The following is a 21,438-nucleotide window of genomic DNA, read 5'->3' as shown; positions in this document are numbered from 1 at the left end:
TATCTAGCATGCACCTAGAGGGGGAAGGAATATCAGCGCATCTGATCTATCAGAAGACTTTATAGTTAGTAAACAGGGTATGGAGCATAGGCACTAACCATAGACACTATGGTCACAGGCTGTGACCGTATCCCACCTTGCTCGGTGGATTCTTTGGAATTTATTAGTGTATCGGTCTGTGTTCAAGCACATAAATATCACAACATGGACCTCGGCAAACGAGGGAGGAATCAGGTTGGTGTGGCTGCACAGCTTGTAGAAGAACAACTTCCAGGTTAGGTTTCGGCTACTTTGAGGGAACTTGAATAGAGAGATGCAGAGGGGCTAATGATTTATAAAACATGTCTTTGTTTTACAGAAGTTTTAAAAGAAGGAAGTGATTTATATCCAGAACTGCTCGTCAGAGAAATTGAAGGGGTCGTACATAAGCATCAGACGCCGGTCTATTGTAATCAGCTGCTACATCACATTCAGTCAGCCAAAGAATCAGCTTTATGAATCAATGCTGAAATTCGTTTTAGTGAACTGTACATGAAATCCGTGTGATCTGGATTACTTTATGGTTTTGTTTGCTTAAGAAAGGCTGAGCAAGAAATACATTGGTTTTTTTCTTTGTAAGTTCTCTATTAGCTCATTTAAAAGTCAGATTGACACAATTCTGTGTTCTTTGCTGTTTGAACAGTTCTTTGTATTTGCTAGCAATAAAACAATGTTTTAATTCACTTTGCATTGGAAATCTTTCAGATACAAGGTTTAAAGGAGGAATGTTTTTCAGGAATTTGACACTATTTATAATTGAGATAATTTATTTAACAAAGTAACAGTCTAACATCAAAGTTATGAATGTAATTCAGCAAGGACTCAGTCTTTCGAGGAGTGTTTCAAACTTGATAATATTCAGACTTTGCAGAGTCAGGTCTGTGAGGATCAGTTTTATCAGGAAAGAAAACAGCCAAACTTCTCTTGCATAATGCAGCAAAATGTTTGTAATGGTTTGAGTACTCATACTTACTGTGCTGGTATAACAGGGACATACTCTGAGTAGGTGTCACTAAAGGAATAGTTTTTATTGTCACTGTACTACATTTCATGACTGAGAATAAAGCTAACCTTTTTTAAATTAAGGTTTGTAAGTGGGAGGAAATGTGCTGTTTTGTCACTTAGATTAACAGTATTTATATTTTTGTATTAAATATATTGCATCTGTAGTTTTTATGTTTATACCGTTGTGCCTTAGAAAGCAAGCAACATTTGTTTGCAAATTACTTTGAAATGAAATTCTACAACATTAGGTTAAAGCTTGTTTTATTTTTTTAAAAGACCTTTGCAGTGTATAAGTCTGTGTCCTCGTATATTCTCAGCTATGTAATAAAGTGAGCTCCTAGATTTTTGTCTGTCATTGTGGGATAGTGTGCTGTTTCCTGCACATGCAAATCAAGATCCTGATTTTTTTTTTTTATTTTATTTTTTGATTATCACAGACAAAAAGTGCTCTTTGGCTTCTAACTCCCAAGTGCCTTGGCTTTGTGTCGTGTCTAACGCCAGGCTCAGTGGGGTTTGGTCATACCCCTTACGCTGTAGGAAGTCCCTACTCGTGTTGGTTTATCCTTCTGAACTAACTTTGCCTTTTCAGACTTGTGACGTAATTGTTAACCAATTGTTTACAGCAACATCTACTGCATTCTCAAACATTTGAGATATATTAGATTTACAAGTCTTATTCCTAGCTTAAAAGCAAAGTCATGCAAACTCATGGCCACTTCTCCACAAAATACTACAAAAATTCTGTGAAAAAGGCACGATAATAGTAATGATACAGAATAATTGAGTAGTTTCTGATTGATCCAAAACCTATTCTGCATTTCTGTAGAACAAGATACTCATTTTAGATCGTACATACTGTCTTTGAAGTTGACTTCTCTTTTCACGAAAAGCCAAATTATAACCATTCCTGTATAGAGCAGCATTTTAGTTAACTAAACACTCACTGTAACTGGAGGGTCAGCTGAGATTTTTATACGGTGCAACATGAGTAAAATAAAAATCCCTAGTAGACATTAAATGGAGTGAAGAGGTTGTGGAGCCTCCCGCCTTGGAGCGATTCAAACCTGATTTAACGCAGTCCTGGGAAACCTGTTCTACCCGACTCTGCTTGGGCAGGGATTTGGACTACGTGCTCTCCAGAGGCCTCTTCCAGCCTCAACTCCGTGGAGTTGCTTCCTTAGTCTAGCAATGATTAAAAAGCCAATGTAATTAGACTGGAAATAGACCACATAACTAAAAGTGTTTCAAAGTGCTGCAAAGCAGCAGGTTCTTCCAATGCAACCTAAAGTTTCGCTTCAGCAACAAGAAGCCAGTTCTTTTTGTCAGGTTCCCTTGAAAGCCCACCAACTAAATCCTACTTAACGACATTACTACAGGCACAATTTTTGGTAGTTTCCTATATTGCCAAATTTAGATTTTTTTATTTTACCACTGGCTGCAGCATCATGATAGCTGCAGTACAAATGTCGTGCAGGTACTTTTAATTACTCTCGTGATCTAAAGAAGAGATGTTTGAAAACCCAACTTCAAATGTGAGAGAAGTGAAGTGAAGGTCACCTCCTTAGGTGAAGGAAAATCTAGTGAAAGTTTTTCCAGATGTTCTAAAGCTGGTACACAAACAGTAAGAGCTGGAGTATTTACCAAGCTTGATATCTTCAGCAGGCTGGAGAAATTTTTTTCTGCCTATGTTGAGCATTTTGTTATCTTTCAGAACAGTCCGTTGTGGGATGCCTCCCAAAGAAAAATCTCCACATCATCCAACAAAACAGCTTTTTTCTTCAGAGCCAGGAGAACTTTTTGAATTAAATATTCTAATAGTCCTTCTAGAGATAAGTTAAACAGCAACCTGAGCTTGTTTATGCATGTGTGACAAATGATATGTCCTCCACTACATCGGAAGCGTTCTGGACATAGGACTTCAACAACATGCTGACCCTGCTTGTAGTTTGCCGTACTTCAACTTATATAACCCAAATTTCTCAAATCCCTTTGCGATGTATTATTATCGAACCTCCTGCGGGTGCTGTATGAGCCTGGGTTTTAAAGTTATTTTCTTTGAGACTCAACTTTCTCAGCTTCAACCTTTTACTGGGTCAGTAGGAACACCATTGAAATGTATGATTTTTTTCCTATTTTGCCAGATCAGCTGTTACACATACTAGATTTTATTTACGTCCATTGCATAATGTTACTAGGATCATATTCATTACGTAACTTTTAAGCAAGGACAATTTTTTTGGGCAAAACTTATCTCGAACTTTCAGACTCATTAGATAAGCAGGCTTTAGCCCTGCCCTTCCTGTGACGAACAGATGTGCTTCTGTCTTCGTCCTTGTCAGCTAGAAGACCTGTTGTGGAGGATCCTGGGACTTGGATTCTCAGCAAAACAAAGTTTTTTGGTGAGTGCATGCATTTGCCTAACTGAATATAGAATCTTCTAAATATTTGTTGACTGACTTAAATAGAATAAATTAATTAGACATTGAGAGAGCACTGTCTAACAAGGCACTTAGACTTTGAGAGAAAGTCTACATCAGAAAGAGAGGATTTTTAGGAGAGGCTGGAGGTTAAGCGTGTTCCCAGATCCATCCACTTCTCATCCGTGCGGGTCCTTACAGGCAATCTGCAGATTTCCTCAGCACTGCTGTAGGCAGAGTGCAGACCGTCTGTCTGCAACCGCCGGCAGTGCACCGGCTCATCTGAGCCCACCATAAAGATGCACTAATGCACTAACGCACCACATCTGCTAGCACACGCAAGTGTGCTCCCAGACACCAACCTCCAATTATCACCGGAAAGTTACTATAAACTATAAGAACCCATCAGTACTCAAATCTATTCTAATCTAATCTCTACATATAGAACTTTCACTGTTATAGTATAACAACTTTACAGTTATAACTATTATAGTTTATAGATTTAGAAATATTTAGAATTTAGAAATAACTATTATAGTTTATAGATTTGCTATATACTACACTATAGTAAAACTGTACTATTATAACCATAATAGTTATTTATGTTACCATCATTTATTTATTATTTTATTTAATACATGTAAGTTGTTATACCATAATAGCCATAGTTCTATATATAGAGATTAGAGTACTGAGAGGTTATTGCATAGGCTTTATCTTACTTGAGGGAAGTCCCTTGTCTGCACAACACAAACATACTAGAGCGTTGCTCCAGATATTAAGTAACATCTTGGCTTGTGGAAGCCAGCCGCTGATTTGAGAGGAGCCCAGTTTCTGTTTCGTTTGCAGAATGTGCGTTAGGATCGCTGCATGGCAAGGTGAGCAACAGGTGGCTGGAAGAGCGGATCAGAGCTGGTCCTGCTGGATACGTAATGGGCTGCTCTGTGCCTCAGACCTTCGAGTGAAGCTCTGAGCATGTTTTAAAAAGAGAGAAAAATAAAGCAAAATTCATTATTAGGCAGCTGAAGGATCAACAAAAATTACAGTTAACAGGCTTGTGTCCATTTACTGAGATCAACCCCCCAAGGAAGCGCACGAACAGCAGTAACCGAGGTGAAGCAGCAGCTGAGAGCTGTGAGGAGAGCGGCTGCTGTCGGCCTGCCTGGTATGTAATCGGCTTTTCTTGTTAACGTCTGAAATCCCCTGTAAGTCGGGACGATGGCAGGATCTAGTGGCAAAATTGAAGTGCTTTGCAGCCCCCTTTTAACTGATAACCTAATTGTAGTGCATGGAGCGCCCATTGCCTTTGGCTGACAGCAAGGACGGTGTAGAGAAAGGCCCCTCATGAGTTTCACCATAAAGCACTATCCAGATGGCAAGAAACTTTTTCTTTTATGAGCAAGAAATCAGATTTCCAGATACTTTAGGTGATTTTCATACTAATGCATATATATAATCATCTCCCCACCCCTGGACATAAAGGCCACCACACTTCCTCACGCTAAGGAACGTTCCACAGCAAGTATGCCCCTTGCCCAGCACATCCCTGCACAGCAGTGTGCCGTGCCCAGTACCCAGTGTTACCAGTTAGAAACACCTTGCCGCACTGGTTTCTGTCACATTCAGTCCACACCTTCAATCGCTGTGGGGACCCATACCTTTGCAGTTGATAGCAAAGGCCAGGAGGTGGAGCAGAACAGGTTTGCTAGGTGTGAGTGCTGGAGTGCACTGGGAACAGGAGTGGGAAGGGAAGGAAGGAAAAATGTGGGAATCACGGTGGGAAGGGAAGGGAAGGGAAGGGAAGGGAAGGGAAGGGAAGGGAAGGGAAGGGAAGGGAAGGGAAGGGAAGGGAAGGGAAGGGAAGGGAAGGGAAGGGAAGGGAAGGGAAGGGAAGGGAAGGGAAGGGAAGGGAAGGGAAGGGAAGAAGGGGTAGGACTAAAGAGATGTGGACCTTGGATTGGTTTGGCCTTGTATTGCAGTTTCCCTAGACCCAGTGTCCATTAACAAAGCTTTTTCCCCCTAAATTATTAACTGCCCTCTAGACTGTTAAAATTGGAAAATCATTTTTAATAGGATCGATTTTTATTCTTATTAACACTAAAACTAAATGAGCCCACTTTATGTTCAGAGCTCATTGTTCGGAGCACTTTCTTCTGAAACGTGGAAAAATTAACTCCCTATATGTACCAGCTTCTTTTAACAAAACTGGGACACCCGACCAAGTTTCCCTTAAATCGTAGAAGCCAAAGGCTCTCCTATTCCTCATAGCTGAGGAGTGGAGGGAAAGCTGAGCGTCAGCCATCCTCCTCCAGCCTCTTGGCTTGGTCCTGATGGAAAAACAACTGCTGGGGACAAGTCAGAGCAGCGCGGGGAGCTGGAGCAACGCCCGGGGAGCACTACGTGCCTCGTCCTGCCAGAGCAGAGCAGAGCACAGCCTGCCCTGGCTGGGCTCCAGGGAAACAACGAGGCGAGAAACACCTCCCAGAAAATTTCAGGGAGATTTAAACTAAGAAGTGATTTTGTCCCGACTGTCTTAAGCCCTTAAACATTATCTACTCTAAAGAAAGCAAGTGTGGAGTCGGTGAGGAAAGAGAAGGGGGCGGTCAGAAAAGTGAGGTGATTTACCCTTCTGCCAAGCATTCGGCCATCTGCTGGAGGCTGCGTCTGGCGAGGGCTGTGCGTCGTAGCGAGGTATGTGCTGGCTTCCAAGCGTTAGCGGGATCAGCCCAACTTCGGTGGCACCATCTGAAAACTTTCACATAACTAGAGCAAACCTCTCTTAAAATGTACAGTAATTGCCTAAAATCAGCGCTTTATCGACATCATCTCACGTCTTATGTGGATGTCTGTCTTTTGCATCCTTTTCTGTTTCTTAAGGATTAGCTGCTTTTACCCATTTTGTATCCAAACAAGTACACAGAGCCTATATATTTATTTGATAATTACATATTTATTACCCAGTCTTTCCCAGCAAGCTATTTCTCTGGCATGCACAAGTAAACAAGACTTTTTGGCCTGACTGCCCTTCCTAAGTGACACGTTCCCTATTCTCCTCTGCTGCCATTTCACCACCCCTGCCCGCAGCACACGGCATTGCCGTGCCCGCAGGAAAACTGTGCGCTCGAGGAGGCTACAGGTTTAACCAAACCTGACTCAGGCACAGATTTCAAACTGAATGTATTTGCATCCATTCCCTAAATATTTGAACAATGGAGCTTGTTTCGTGCTATGAGTTCTTTGCTGAAAGCAGGCCCGTGACATTTCTTTTTCGTGCAGTTTTCCAGCGGTTACCGTGGCCTGGGGTCGGCACGGGTGAAGCTCGCTTGAGCGCAGCGTGGGACCAGAGCACTAAAATCCCGCTGAGTGGCCAGGTGTGCTGTGCAAGCGCCAGAGGTCTTACAGGAGAGCAGCAAGCGAAAGGGAACGAAAATCCCAAAAAAGACTGACTGGGAAGGAAACAACGAGGGGACACGCAGAAATACTGGGAAAGTCAGTCATCGAGGATCCAAGCAACAGAGGCCAAAGTGAAAATTAGCGGTAATTCTCCTCACTTTAGCATTTCTCACTCCAGAGGCATCTGCATTTTGCAGGAGGGTAAAGCCGAGTCAGGAGGCAGCCTGGCAGCGGCCGCCAGCAGGGCGGTGCTGCTGAGAGAAGAGCCTGGGGCCGGGAAGGGCAGCCCCGGGGCCGGGAAGGGGAACCCGCGGCCGGGAAGGGCAGCCCCGGGGCCGGGAAGGGCAGCCCCGGGGCCGGCGGGCCGCTGCGGCAACGGAGGGCTGCCTGCCTGAGAGGAGGAAAGGCGCGCGCTGCCCGCGGCTGGTCGTGAGGGGCGGTCACCGGTGGGCGGGGCGGGCCGCGGGGCGGGGGGGCGCCGGCGGCACGCGCCGCGCGGGCGGGGCGGGGTGGGGTCTCCCGGCGGCCTCGGCAAAGCGGGCGGGGCGAGGCCAAGCTCAGCCGCCGCAGCCGCTGGCCCTACCGTTCCCTCGCACTCCCGGCGTCAGGTAACCGTCACCCCGGGCACCGGCAGCCCCGGCCTCGCGTGCGTGCGGTATCCCCTCTCCGCCGGTTCCCGTGAGGGGGAGCCTTTCCCTCCCCTGGGGCGGGTGGGGGCGTCCCCTTTCCTTCGGGGGTCAGGCCGCGTTTCCCCCGCCCTTCCTCAGAGCGGGTCGGGGGGGGCGCTGGCAAACAGCTCGGCGCCAGCCGGTTCCGGCCGTTGCCGCGCTGCCAACCGCCCCCGTTTACCCGTCACCCGCTGACTGGCGCAGCTGCCGCCCTCTCCCGCCTCGGCCCGCCCGCCGCCGCCGCTTCCCGCCGTGAGGGTTGGTCCCGGGCAAGGCGAGCTCCGGCGGCCAGGGCCGCGTTAGGCAAGCCGCCCGCCTGGGAGCCCTTGGGGCATTGTGTCTCGGTCTGCATCCCCCGGTGGGCACGGGGCGGGGGGGGGAAATCGGCTTCTTCCTCAGCCCGGACAGTAGCCCAAGGGAAGCAGCGGGGCGGGAGGAGAGCGGGCTGGAGCTGTTGGGTCAAACGCTGACCTCTCCTTAGGGCCCGAAATTGTCTGGATCGGCGCTGTTAAGCTGGAAGGAGAGAGACAAACCTCTGCCGTAGCTGTCTGCCTGCTTGGGTGCCCCTTGGCCTGGCACTCGGAGCATTTTCTTGTCAGAAGTAGCTATAACCCGCAGCTTTCAGCTCTGCTTTTGGAAGAATTGCTAAGTGTGCTGTACCGCCTGTGCTCACTGCACTGCTGAGCTTTAGTGCAAAGGTAATGTACGTTATGGATGGTGCTGGGTAGTGCCAAACCTCTCTTCACAGTCCGCCCCGGTTGTGACCTCAGGGCAGCTCCTGTCAGTGAACCACTGCTGTGGGGAAGGTGGTGTTAAACAGGGCTTTACTGTAAAGAGTTTGGCATCACTGAGTGATTATTGCTTGTAGTTTTACTGCTAAAATGCGATATTTAAGTATTGCGCGCTCTTTGAGATGATGGAGCTGCGCTCCTGATGCGGTGATCACGTTTGGTGGCTCTTCTGTAACCACGGGGGTAGGAGCATCTGAAACATGGAACTGTTCAGAGGCAGTCCCTGTTTTGTGACAATCTCAAGAAGTTCTATGTGTGCTGGAAAGAGAAAGGACTTGGTTTGTCTTATTTTCTGTTTCTTTATCTATTAAAAATGGTATTGTTTATAGTATGACAGGGAAAGGAAAGGAAAAGCCTAGCTAGCAAATTCCAGGTTCCATGCTTCTGCAGTACTTGCAATCCCCCTATCCCACCATCTGGTTTTCAGTTTAACATTACACAAAAAGGAAGTGAAATCTTTGGCCGTTGTTTTTTTTAAGCTTTCTATCTTAAGGCGTTGCAACTGACTCTTACAGGCTAATGCTTCTGTTGAATTTCCAAGTTCATCTCCGTGTCCGATTCCCCCTCTTGCCTATGGGGCTGTATTACTATTTGCTGATTTTTCATAATACTATAGAAGCAAGTTGCAGGGGGGTTTGTAAGTGATCTATATGGAAGTCTTTATGACAAGCTTAGGAAGTTTTTTACATGGATGTATTAGTAAATATGGTATATATATATATACACACCCCCCCTTAAATCTGTGCTGCTTGACTGACTTGTGACGTGGTGATTATAAGACTTGTGGGCATCTTAGGCGTTCAGGTGTAGGAGTTAGTTATAAGAAGTAAGATGGGGGGTTGGATTTTATTTTGTTAGTTAACATTGAGGTTGGGCAAGTGAAGCGTTTCAGGAATACAAGACATAGCACAAGGCATATGTGACAATCTGCCCGTGAGCTTACGGTTAAAATAAACAGGAATGAGGTGTACATATGCGTTTGCAGAGTAAGCGCTCCAAAACGGAGACGCTGCCTGTCCGGGGCCCAGCGGGTTAAGGCTGCGGGCTGGCTGGGGCTGCCGCGTCCAGCGAATTCAAACCGAGCGACGAGGGGGGGGACTCCGGGAGGCTGGGTCGGATCCGCCGGATCCCGCGGGCTTTGTTGGCCCGGGCAGCCATTTTGGGATCCTGCGGTGTGGCATGGAACAGCATGTCCCGTCCGCCGGGGAGCGCGCCCTGAGCCCGGGCCGCCATCGCGGGCGCGGCGGGCCCCGGTCTCCGGGCCTCTCCCCGCAGCCGGTGCCGTCGCGGCGCTGGGCACTGGCCGCGCCTTCCGGCCTTCCCGAGCGGCCCCGGCAGCCCGGAGGTTTACCCGGGCCAGCCGCCGGAGCGCTGTGAGACTCCCCGAGGCTGTGGCAGCTCGGAGAGGCTGATGGGGGAGGCCTTGAGCGAAGCGCGGAGTCGCTTTCCATGCAGAGGCCTGGTGAGCCGTGAGCACCGAGCTCTTTGTGTGTATTTAACTGAGGCGCCGTGCGGGGGTCCCTAGGCTGTCAAGGGACTCGGTGTGTTGCCGTGCAGTGTTTCAGGTGCGCTCTGTGTGTAAACAGTGAGCAGACATGTTTATTGTTTCACTACAGCTGAAGGTATGGCTGGGTCCTGTCAACCTTCCTCTTAAAAAAAAAAAAAAAAACAAAAACCAAACCAAAAACCCCCACATTTGACGGGGTATTTAATGTGAATATTACAATTGCAATATTACTGCTTTGGGAAGAACCTCTTTTTGTTGTTGTTGTTCTTAGTAGCATTACACACCTGTGTTTGGGGATCTTTGCCATAATAGTCAATGGTAACATCTACTTTAAAATGTGAAATTTATTGCTTGGAGTTTTTTTGTTTGCTTGTGTGTTTTTTGTTTTAAAGGAATACTACAGTTTTAAGAATGTGTGTTTTAATAAAATGTTGATTTAGCTTGGAGCTCTTTGCTCTTCAGCCTGTTTAAACTACTAGTTAATAGGGTATGTGGAAACATTCTTTGTGAAGTATATTTACTTAGGAATTTGCTTTTTTTTTTTTTTTTTACCAAAAAGACTAACTTTATTGGTTATTCTGAAAAATAGTAGAAAATAAAAATTGAAACTGCAAGTAAAAATGCTCTCAGGAGCTGATAGGGTTGCATGCTCCAGTTTCATTGTTATTAATAATTTGCCCGAAAGTCTGTTTTGTGGCATTAGTATGTTGAATCATAGTGACTTAAACTTAGTTTATTTGCCTTAAAAGATAAGGATAGACTAGGTTCTACTTCAAGTAGAACATCTCTCTAAGACTTTTATAATTTTTTTTTTAGCCTTTGTAATGTAAAAAGTAAGCCATGCTTTCTTGCACATTTTCTCATTCTTCTGACCTCCTGGTGAATACCTCTACTCTGCCAGGGTCCCGTTTGTGAAATGACGATTTACCATTACTTTGTGAGAAAGGGTGTTTGTGAGGAAATGCCTAGATGGTATGTTGGTGGAAGACTATTTATGTACCCAAAAAGATGGAAGTGGGGGTTCGTCCTTGTCCTTGCCACTGCTTGTAGTGGCTACACAATGGGTATTTGGTGCTACTTCCCTTCTTGTGACGCTTCTGTGCGTGCTTAAAGGCTACTATCGGAGCATCTCCTCACCTTCCAGGAAAGCCAGGAAGTTTGCTGCAACAGTGGTAGGGTTTGGCTGTGGCTAGCTGATTCTGAAAGTGATTTTCAGATGAACAGGCTTACGAAGTAGTGGCGCATCTAGTGTCTGCTTGCATTCTAGCCAAAGTGCGTGCTTCTCTTTAATTGCCTTTAGGTTGTCTTATAAAGGTACTCTATTACTTAGGGGGTTTTATGTAACTGCATGCTTAGTTCTTTCACTATACATCCCTTATAGTACATAGAAATAGATGTTTATGGGCTTCTGAAGAAGGAGAAAAGGCTACTTAAAATTTGGGCCCAGTAATGCTTGCAACAAAGCTAGTACTAAAAGCCTACAGGAATCTGAGTCCAAACAGATCTATGGTACCTAAATCTGCTGGGCACTCAGAGGTGTGTAAACTGGAACTAAGTACTCTAGCTCTCAGGTTCTCTGCCAAGTTTTGTGGTTTTAAATTTCCAAAATATTTTATTGGCATGTCTCTTTCTGTTCTAGTTGTATATGAAAGTTTCATAAACAAGAAGAATTAATATGTGAAAGATAGAGTGCTGTTCAACATCACTGAACAAATTAGAGGGAGTTGTCCTCCACCCACCCCTGGTCTGTTCTGTAGTTCAAAGTTCTGCAGTAATAAGTGTGTAGAATCTTTCTAAATAAATTGGGTTGACTTGTTTTGTGGATTTTGTTTCAAAGAAATGGATAACTGAAATTAAGATGTTGAAATAGTAGCCAGGTTAAAAAAAAAAAAAATCCAGTTTCACAGTAAATTTTAGATGCCTGTCTTTGAAAATTTGTGCTAGTTATCTCTAAAGATTATTTTCAAGTTCTGTTTAAGTCAGTTAAGCCTGTCTTGTTGCTTTGAAAAATTGACTGAAGGTTTTTGCCTTTGAGTCTTAATTAATTTTACAGAGTCAGGCAAGGAGTGAATCAAACCAAGGCCCTAAATCTTCTAAGAGTGATTTCTAACTATGTGGCGTTTCGATGGCTAACTTCTTGTCTAACTGGAGATGTTGGTGCTGTGAAAACCAGCTATTAGTAGACCTACACATAAATACCTTCAGGGCTCTTCAGTTAGCAGTGCCATTGTCAAGTACGTATTTTATCTAAAACTAACTTAATGATGTTTCTTATTTTATAAGGTTTGAAATATATGATGTAAATTCTAGCATTTCATTTCTTCAGAAATCAAGTAAGGAGAGAACTGGTGGAGAAGGGGAAAAGAACAGGGAAGAAGCTGACCCAATATGTTATTTTTCGAAGTCTGCCTTTGCCCTGCCCGTATGGGTTGCAGAGGGAGAAGTTGGGTGGCCACTGAAAGCTCACTCACATAGCCTAGGTTTCCATGTGGGAAAATATTGCTGGGTGTCAAAAACATGATATCAGCTATCGAGTTGCCAGTTGAAAACCAGTTTTATTGATGAAATTATGTGTGTTAAGCAGTCAAGATCAGCTCCAGTGGAAACTAAATAGGGGTTTCCCTAGCTTGTGGTTTCAAAATCTTTCTATCAGGATGGACCAATTTAAACAGATCAACCTTAATCATCGTTTTGAATTTCAGTAGGCATATGTCTCAGAAATCTGTTTTGGTTTTAAAACAAGTGCTGTCTGATGTTATCAACATCCCTCATCTGGAAATTCACTTTCTTTACTGGGGAATTGTTGTTACTCTCTGGTCCCCGTTTGCTGTGTTCTAAAATGAGCTCTTATTTGTTGTTAAAGTATGGCAGCAGTTGTTATGTATTCTAGCAGTATTTGCTGCTTGTTCTAGCAAGAGAATTAGACTGCTTTGCTAATACTTCCACACTACTGATTTAAGCTTCTTTTAAACAAACAACAGATTTTTATACACAAGCCAGTGAAAGCACTATGGCTCTGGGACAGGTGAAGTAAGTTTAGAGAAAGATCACAATGGAAATGCTTTCTCTAGGCATCAGGATTTTTTAATATTATAAATAGCAGAAATGAGAGATCTTATTTTTCATTAACCCTGTAAATGCATGGAAGGTGCTTGCTTTCAGATAGCTACAATGTTTAGGCCTGTAAGCTTTGATTTTTAGAAACAAGAAGAAAACTCTGTCTTTAGTAGTAATGGAAGCATCCTCCTGCCTTATTGACATGAGGATTTGGAGGCTACAGGTGGACTAGAGCATTTTAGTGTTGTGTGTCGAGATTTCTTCTTGAACTATTACCTGTACCTGTGACTCTGTTTCTTGTTTATTTCTTATGTCTACATAGCTATACAAATGAAAACTCTTATTTCAGCATAGCAAAGTGCATCTCAAAAATGAGATACTTGTTGATGTTTTGATTATAAGAATGAAAGTGTAACTAGCGATTTTTTTACCTTAGTTTAGGTATGTCAGCACAGTTGTGTGGAATATCTTTTACTGCTGCTGAAACAGGAGCTGCAGATAATCTGAAAATAGTCAGGATTCTGCTTTGCTAACCATACAAATCCAGGATAGCCAAATCCCTGTTTGTTAATTATGAATAACCTCCTATCAAATAATCTTTTCTAGAAAAGCAAAACTTTTCTTGTGGTTAACGGAATTGAGGAGGGCTTAAGGGTTTTTTGCAAATACTTTGAACTTCAAAGTCAAATCGTAGATAATACCAGAAGCAGTCACCCATGCAGTTCTGCCAGTTTCTTGATACAACATCATCAATTTTTGTTTTCTTCCCAAAGTTATAATACTTTTCAAAGACCCCATGGAAAGTTTTACAAGTGTGGGTTGGGTTTGGGTTAGGGTTTTTTTGGAAGTGGATGGCATTCTGGAAAATGTGCCTAATTCTAGCTATGTGAGTCATTTTGCAGTTGGCTGTTATGCTAGGGTGTGTATTCAGTGTTTTTTATGATAGGAATAAATTAACTGATACCAAATATTACAATTTTATGTGAAATGAAGGAAACTCCTTGCTGCTTAGTGGACGATGTTCAAATGTTGTGCAATAAAATGATTTGATTATATGTAAAAACTTTCTCAAGTTTCAACTGTGTTACTCTTTGTTGGTGCACAGAACAGCCTGTACTTTGCTCAGTGGGCTTTCACAATGAGTTTTGCTTTGAAGAGACCTCTGAAAGCATGGCTACATAGGTTTTTTTAAGTCTTTATGCTTAGCTTTTCAGGATACTAGCATAACTTACTTCCTGTGGAAGTGCTGTAGTGCAGTTGTGATAAGAGTTTGGCTCATATTACAGTAATGCTCCAGAGAACTCGGAAATTGCTGAAAATAGAGTATCATAAAGAAAGTTGCGGTCAAAAATACACTGAGCTTCATGCAGTAATGATAAGGGATATCTAGCGCTGGCAGCAACACAGCTGAAATACTGAGAGCTGCAGTAGCTTTTTTTTATTTCAATACTTCATAATACAGGCTGAACAGTGCAAGGGCTCTTACATTGACTTTACGTAATTCTAAGTCATTGCATTACTTTATTTTCACCTTTTACAGTATGATTTGAAACAGTCAACATGGACTTTTCACGTCTACACACGTACACTCCTCCCCAATGTCTGCCAGAGAACACTGGCTATACATATGCACTCAGGTGAGAACTCTTTTCTTCTTGTAGAGAAACTGTATGTTCTCTGAATGTTGTTAATTCTGGAGAGTTTAGCTTTCCTGGTAAGTATCTGACTTCTCTGAAGAAGCATGCTTTCTCTAGTCTGCTTTGAAAATAACTGCTGTGTCCTAAATGGAGGAAAGAATACATGTTGAACTAACAGGACAATGACTAAGATGACGACTCAGTATTTATTAGTTGCTATGAAGAACTAGTCTCCGCCTAGCTACAGTTGCTGGTTTATTTCTATAAATACGTCATCAAAATTCTCAGATGTTTACTAGTATGTCTTGTAACTTCTGTATGTGTGTTCTTTTTTGTGACTTGGCACCATTCTCACTTTAAAACACTGATTGCTGTGCACTCACTGCTGCTAGCGTGGAACTTGGCTGGAAGTCACATACCGATTACTTTTTTAGCAAAAGTGCTTACTGTGTGAATGTAAAACCTATATTCTAATGAACTTGCTTTTTCTTATATCTTTTTATTAAACTAACCATTTTTCTTCCATCACTTCAGTTTTCTAAAAATAACTGTGGTATGTTTGTTAGTTTTTGTATTATGTAATCAAAACAAATGTTATGATTGCCGTTTGAGTCTTTTAATATTAATAAAGCAGATTGTGACTGCTGATTTAATCTAGCTAGCTTTTCCTGTTGTTAATAGATGCATTTTGAAGCAAAAATATATCAGTGAGCCTGAGTTACTGGTTTAGCTAATTTTAAGTTTTGGGGGGGGAAAAAAAGTTTGTTAGGATGCAGTATGAGATTGCTTTTCTACTCTGCCTGTAAATCATTATGTATTTAATATATTAATATATGAAAATACACTATTTAGATTGTAGAATACTTGGCTACTTGCCAATGAAACATAAATTGGCAAAACTGTAGGATTAAAAGATCACTAACTTAATATTCTTGCTTTTGTGTACTCTAAAACTGTAGTGTTGTCAGTTTTTGTTGGGGATCGTGGGTTGTTTGGCTGTAGCCTGATGTCAAGAGTGTTGCAAAATGGGATGGGTCTTATGTTGCATCAATTAAATTGCAACTCTTCCTTAATATTCAGAAAAAAAATTGGTAAAATGTTGGTTAAATGTGAGTGGGTCTACTAATTTCCAGAAAGGCGTGCTGGACAATGAAAGATGATTTATGCGCCTTATACCAGCCAGCAGATTTACTATTATATTGCTAAGTGTTTTTTAGATAGCTCTGTTGCAAATGTACCTTAGAGGTTGGCTGAAATATTGTAACTCTTTTTACAGTGGACAGCATTCCCTACTGTGAGCAAAGTAGACTTGGATTCTTCAGGTTGTTTAGACTGATTTTTATGTCTCTGTGAGCATATCTTTCTTAAAACAAGCTGTGAAATTGTCGTCTAACTTGGTTTCTTTTCCTTAGTTGTTATATTTGTCTGAAATGATACCGGTATGTTCTACTGTACAGTCTTTTCCACAGCAACTAATCTTTCCCACAGACAAGAGGGAATAAGTAGGTCTTAGTATTAACTTAAGAAATTAAATAGATTATTTTTTTTATGTCCAAAAGTATTAGCAAAGTAAAGTTCAATGACTTGCTTAAACTAATCTGGGGTTAAAACCCTTCCGAGCTGGGTTTTTCTTCTTGTGTGCTATTTTGTTGGATGTTTTTGTTTCTCACTGAAGCAAACAAGAATATCACAAGAGCAAAGATAAACCTGCCAGGAAAGGAAGAGGGAGAATGGTAAATCCTATGTGAAGTCTGGAGAATAGTTCATTATGACTCTGGGTTTTGTGCAGAAGACGATTGGGCGTATTTGACTTCCTGCATAGATGCAGATTGTTTTGCAAACTGAGAACTTGTGAAGAGGCCTTTGTAGAAGGGGAGGGTTATGTGTCTTGAAACTTCTCAGCCTCCCATTTTGCTGTGTTAAACTGCATTAGGTATAGGTATTTGGAAATGGATAGAGCTAGATAAACTGAAGTTTAATAACTGACTTAATGAAGGCAAGTATAGCTAAACTAGGTTGAAATTAATTCATTGTAATTCTTCCCTGTCTGGAAAGGAAGGATTAGCAAGCTCATTCTTTAAAATCTCCTCTTGAAAAATTCTCTGAAGCCCCAAATTTTAAAATAATGGGGGAAAACTACTTGGTACACTGCCCGCTTTCAGGGTGTCAAGACTAAACTACAGTTGTCTGAGCAGACTCTCGCTGTGTGTCTGCCTGCTGAATCTGTGCAGAATGCTATGTATTACTGATGTAGCTCTTCCTACTTGGGTTAAGCAATATTTGAAGAATCTGAAGAAAGGGTGAGTTAGGCAGTTGCTAATCAGAAATATTTTCATAGAAGGGTTTGGGTTTGAAGGGACGTTAAAGCCCATCCAATTCCAACCCCCCTGCCATGGACAGGGACACCCTCCACCAGACCAGGTTGCCCAAAGCCCCATCCAGCCTGGTCTTGAACACTGCCAGGGATGGGGCAGCCACAGCTTCTCTGGGTAACCTGTGCCAGTGCCTCACCTCCCTCACAGAGAAGAATTTCTTCCTAATATCTAATGTAAATCTGCCCTCCTTCAGCTTAAGGCCATTACCCTTTGTCCTTGTCACCAGTCCCTCTCCAGCTTTCTTGTAGGCCCTTTCAGATACTGGAAGGTGCTATAAGGTCTCCCTGGAGCCTTCTCTTCACCAGGCTGAACACCTCCCATGCTCTCAGCCTGTTTTCATTTTCATGCTGAAGTTCCTTTTCATCTCACCCCACTTGTATTTGTTTTGCTTATATTCTGATCTGGCTTGTTCTGCCTTTGACAATTGAATCTTTACAAAATCTGTCTCTGAGTTTCTTTTAAAGAAATTGGCTTGTGCTTGTAGCACTGCAGAAAGAAGTGCAGTGAAGTTAGATACCACGAAGCTATTAATAGAGTTGGTTATGAACTATTAATAGAATTGATATTAATACTCACTGGGATTACTGTGTGTTCATAACTGTTTGTAGCGCTTTTTTCTGATTTGGGCTGGAAGAGTAAAACATTAAACTGATATAGCTAAATAACCTTTATCCTCCTCAAAATGCAAGTCAAACTTGTGAATCTCACCCACTTGTCAACATATAATTTACACCCCCCTCTTCAGGCTGATCTTTCCTTCTAGTCACTGTCATCTTTTGAGTTGTGTTGTTTTGTCAGTTTGGGTACCTTTAACACCTCTCTTTCTTCACAAATATGGATTAAATTGATAAGAATTTAGTTTCTATGTCAGAGCACTAAATCAGGCTGTAACTTTCTGTGAAATAGTTGAATAAAATCCTTTGGTTTTATGTGTGTTCTGGGACGGATCGAAGCAATAGCTAAACCCAAGGTAGTGTCCTTGGTCAGTTAATATAAGCAATGCCCTGGTCAGAAAGCATATGAACATTCATATACTGATTGTATGCTTGTGTCCATGTCAGAAGATGTCTGTTTAGCTATAGTTCTCGAGGTGTATTGCATTTATCTGTTGTTACCTTGAATAATCAAGAACACTACTGCCCATTTTATTCCAAGGAATACTAATAAAATAAATGACACTTAAGGTCCTCCAGACAAAGCTATAGGTGTACTAAAATTGGCAGACCCCATTCCCATTCCACTTATATAACTTGAAAATTAACTGACTGAAGTCTAGGATATTCTTATGCTGTAGAAGCTCATAAGAAGGAGATATGAAGGTAATAGCTAAGGAGCTGGAAATGTAAGACTGGATCCAGTCAGTAGATCTGCCAGCAGCCATGGGAGTTGTTGTCAGGGGGAAGGAACCCCCGCCTGCACTGTTTGTGTAGGCTGTCTAGGAGTGTAGGCTGTGTCCCACATTTAAGATATTTTTTGGTTAGCCATACATATTGGATAGGAGTACCATCAATGTATGGGTTCATTTCTGTCCTGTGAAAGGAAAGGCAGGGAGTTTTGTTTACTGTAATGTTTTCTGTAGAAGAAAAAAGGCTACTTTCCAAAGCATGGAAAGTGAGATAGCAAGTTAGGAGAGTTCTAGATACTCTAGATACTGTTCTGCCAACAGAGGACAGATAATTGTCTTCACTTCCAATGGGAAGAGAATTGTTATCCTGTATGAGCAAGAGAGAAGCTCTCTCTTTGTTTAACAGTGATAAGATCCCATGATTTATTTTTTTTTGTAGTAGAGCTCAATTCCAAGCTATGTGTTCAACCTAAATTGATATAAATGCTCATTGAGATACTTAATCATAGCAAGTGTTCATAAACAGAAACAATTGAGGCTGGTCACAGCTGTCAGCCTGTCCTGTGTACTTGTGTGTTCTTGTGAATTGAGTATCTGTAAGAAAGGTTGGATGAAGAAGAGGAAAAGCAAATGCATGGTGGCAAGTGTAAATAGCAAAACTGAGTTCTGAAACACCTGTTTAGGAAGGGACTCAGTAGTAAACTACTGTGGCTCTGACCCTTTCAGAATGAACAAGAGCAGCAGTATTTAGCTCATATTCTCACTTCACATCTGTCAGAATGCAAACTGTCTAAACAATATTTTTGAAAACTGTAAAAACTATATCCTTTTGTACCTAATCAAATGTAGACTAAATCTGCTCTCACGTGAGGAGGCTCCTGTCTTATCTCCCCCTTCCACCCAAATGTAAGCGAGGATTAATAAGTGTAATGTATGCTGGGTTTGTTCTAAGCTGTGCTTAGACTCCTGCCTTGCACAGGATTGCACTGCATGTGGGAGCATTAGCAGGTCAGATAACTAAGATCAAGCAGGTAGTACTGAAGACCTGCCACTAAATCTGTGCACCTCTGGGTGACGGAAGAAGTTATTTTGGACAAGGTCTGGTCCTGTGGGCTGATTGCCCCTTTGCTGCTGGAGCAACTAGATGCTTTCCTGCAGTGCATTGTCTGGGTTAGGCTTTTTTTAGCTGAAAGAAATGCAGTTCACATGCTCTGATACAATCCCATCTTACTTTGAATTGTGGAGCAATCAAGAAACTTGCTTCAAAAGCACCCGTCAGAATTAAATCACTACTCTAAGTGTAGCTACAAGGCCTCCTGATGTTAACTTATTTGTATGCCAAAGTAATACAATACATATCATATTGTTACTTTGTAATGTTCTGGGGTCTTTAAATATTGTGTAAAAAAAGTAATTTCCATTAAATTGTTTTTGCACAAATATATTTTATAGTAGCTGTTTACATGTATTTTTTTTTAAAGGAAAAGCTTCTATTTCAAACACAGATTGCACAGTAGAATCTACTCATTCAGACCTAATTTGCTTGGTTTTGTTTGGGATTTTGGGGAGAAGAAGCTGATTCCATTAACAATACCTTGCCCAGCTCTTCTTTCAGAAAAACCCCCAAACAAACAAAGCCCCCAGGAATATTGAAGCAACCGCTATTACAGCTCTGTGTATCCCTGTGGCCCAGGGGAGCACAGGCTCCTTAAAGCTGGCCTGGCGCCCTCAGCGTTAGCTGCTCTGGGTCACAGTGCTGAGTGGTTCTGGGACCCCGCCTCCTGCCCCGCAATACCCTGTAACAACAAGCTCTGCTCAACTACGTAACTGTTTCCTTTCATTGTAAGTATGAGTATTCTGCTATAGGCTAAACTCCTGGGTTTGTAAATGTATTTCTTACTGGCTCCTCTGTGATCTGTTTGTTTGCCTTGTGTTGCTGCTTTGTCTTCATGTAAGTTTTCATGGAGGTTCTGAGGGAATCAAGTGTAAAAGTGTAGAGTTCCTGGGGTAATGATGTGAAGCTTGTCTACGTGTAAACTTGCCTCTGTAGGATAAACCAGAGAAAAATGGATTAAAGAGTCTAAACTTTTTTCATTTGTTCAGAGTTAAATATTTCTAATGACCTGCATTAAATTAAGAAATATTTTAAAAACACTATTTTTTTTAAAAGTAATGGTAGTGAAACTAATGTAGCTAAAGTAGAGAGGCCTTTAAGTATCTTAAAGGTGGGAAGTTCCTACTTATTGGGAGATGCAAATTCGGAGTAGTGTGGCATATGGATCTTTGGTTCTCAAAACAAGGAGCGGACAAACAAAAACTTTCACTATAAATAAATCTTTACCTTGGTGCTTAGAGTGCATCATGATTTTTAATTTGCTGCTGGGCGTGGTGAAGACACTGTCGTGAATGGCTTCCTCTCTCAAATTGGTCCCAGAAGAGCTATGTGTCTAAAGCTGTGCAACGAATGCTTGCTCTGGCTCAACTTCAGACATGGTTTCCATGGTGGTTGTTTCTTTCTAACTGTGATTTGCTTTCAGTTGTTAAACTTGTAATGTGAATTGCTTAAGAAAACCTTGAATAGCTACATACTTCTAAGTTATTTGGGTTACATGGCATATCTTTTGGGAATTGCTCCATAACACCAAATAAACAGCTTCTAATGGAAACTTAGACTAGCTTGAAGCGCATATTTGTTACTAGGGGAATTTTTCTCTTAAGCTTTGGTAACTTTGTTCTTATTTTGCTCCAGTTCAAGTTATTCTTCATCTGCTTTGGATTTTGAGACTGAAAACAAATTAGATCCAGTATTTGATTCACCAAGGATGTCACGGCGTAGTTTACGGTTAGCTGCTGCAGGATTTAATAAATCAGATGATGCACGAAATGATATCCTTCATGACAGCTCTTATGCCGGAAGCATGTCCTTCGGAGAACAGTCTAAGTAAGCATTTTTTATCATCACAAGTTAATTTATTGATTGGTCTTGAGACTTCCTGTTTGAACACAATAGTACAAACAGAGGTTACCTGTTGTTTTATTCTTTGTTCTCAGTATTTACTGCCATACTTTGAAAATTATGTTCAGTGTGTGGTTTACAATGAAGTCTTTGCAAAAGTATAGATGCCTGAAGGTGAGGATTTCCTTTTAAACCTGATTTGAGCTGTCAAGTCATGTCAGTGTTAAATACCTTGACTGTGTTTTGGG

The 21,438-nt window shown here is 42.1% G+C and overlaps 2 protein-coding genes across 22 annotated transcripts in view; both read left to right on the top strand.

Annotated features, from left to right (window-relative positions):
- DNAAF5 (dynein axonemal assembly factor 5) overlaps positions 1–1,120 on the top strand; it is a 29,827-nt gene extending 28,707 nt beyond the window's left edge. For both annotated transcript variants that reach the window (XM_075767408.1, XM_075767406.1), the window contains exon 13: positions 359–1,120. In XM_075767408.1, the coding sequence (XP_075623523.1) occupies positions 359–498 (140 nt within the window). In that variant the 3' untranslated portion in view covers positions 499–1,120. The remainder of the gene's footprint in view (positions 1–358) is intronic.
- A 2,218-nt stretch (positions 1,121–3,338) lies between these two features.
- Positions 3,339–21,438, top strand: part of SUN1 (Sad1 and UNC84 domain containing 1) — a 35,565-nt gene continuing 17,465 nt past the window's right edge. For 4 of the 20 annotated variants that reach the window (XM_075767990.1, XM_075767989.1, XM_075767986.1 and 1 more), the window contains exons 1-3: positions 9,467–9,775; positions 14,418–14,514; positions 20,984–21,175. In XM_075767990.1, the coding sequence (XP_075624105.1) occupies positions 14,438–14,514; positions 20,984–21,175 (269 nt within the window). In that variant the 5' untranslated portion in view covers positions 9,467–9,775; positions 14,418–14,437. Of the gene's footprint in view, positions 3,444–7,365; positions 7,463–7,692; positions 8,221–9,466; positions 9,936–14,417; positions 14,515–20,983; positions 21,176–21,438 lie in introns of those variants that run through there. The other 16 variants (XM_075767992.1, XM_075767987.1, XM_075767982.1 and 13 more) reach the window with 13 other exon arrangements.

This window comes from Balearica regulorum, chromosome 15, assembly GCF_011004875.1.
Source record: "Balearica regulorum gibbericeps isolate bBalReg1 chromosome 15, bBalReg1.pri, whole genome shotgun sequence".
NCBI classification, from domain to species: domain Eukaryota; kingdom Metazoa; phylum Chordata; class Aves; order Gruiformes; family Gruidae; genus Balearica; species Balearica regulorum.
Note: the sequence above shows the minus strand (reverse complement) of the source record. Positions and strands in the feature narration are given on the sequence as shown.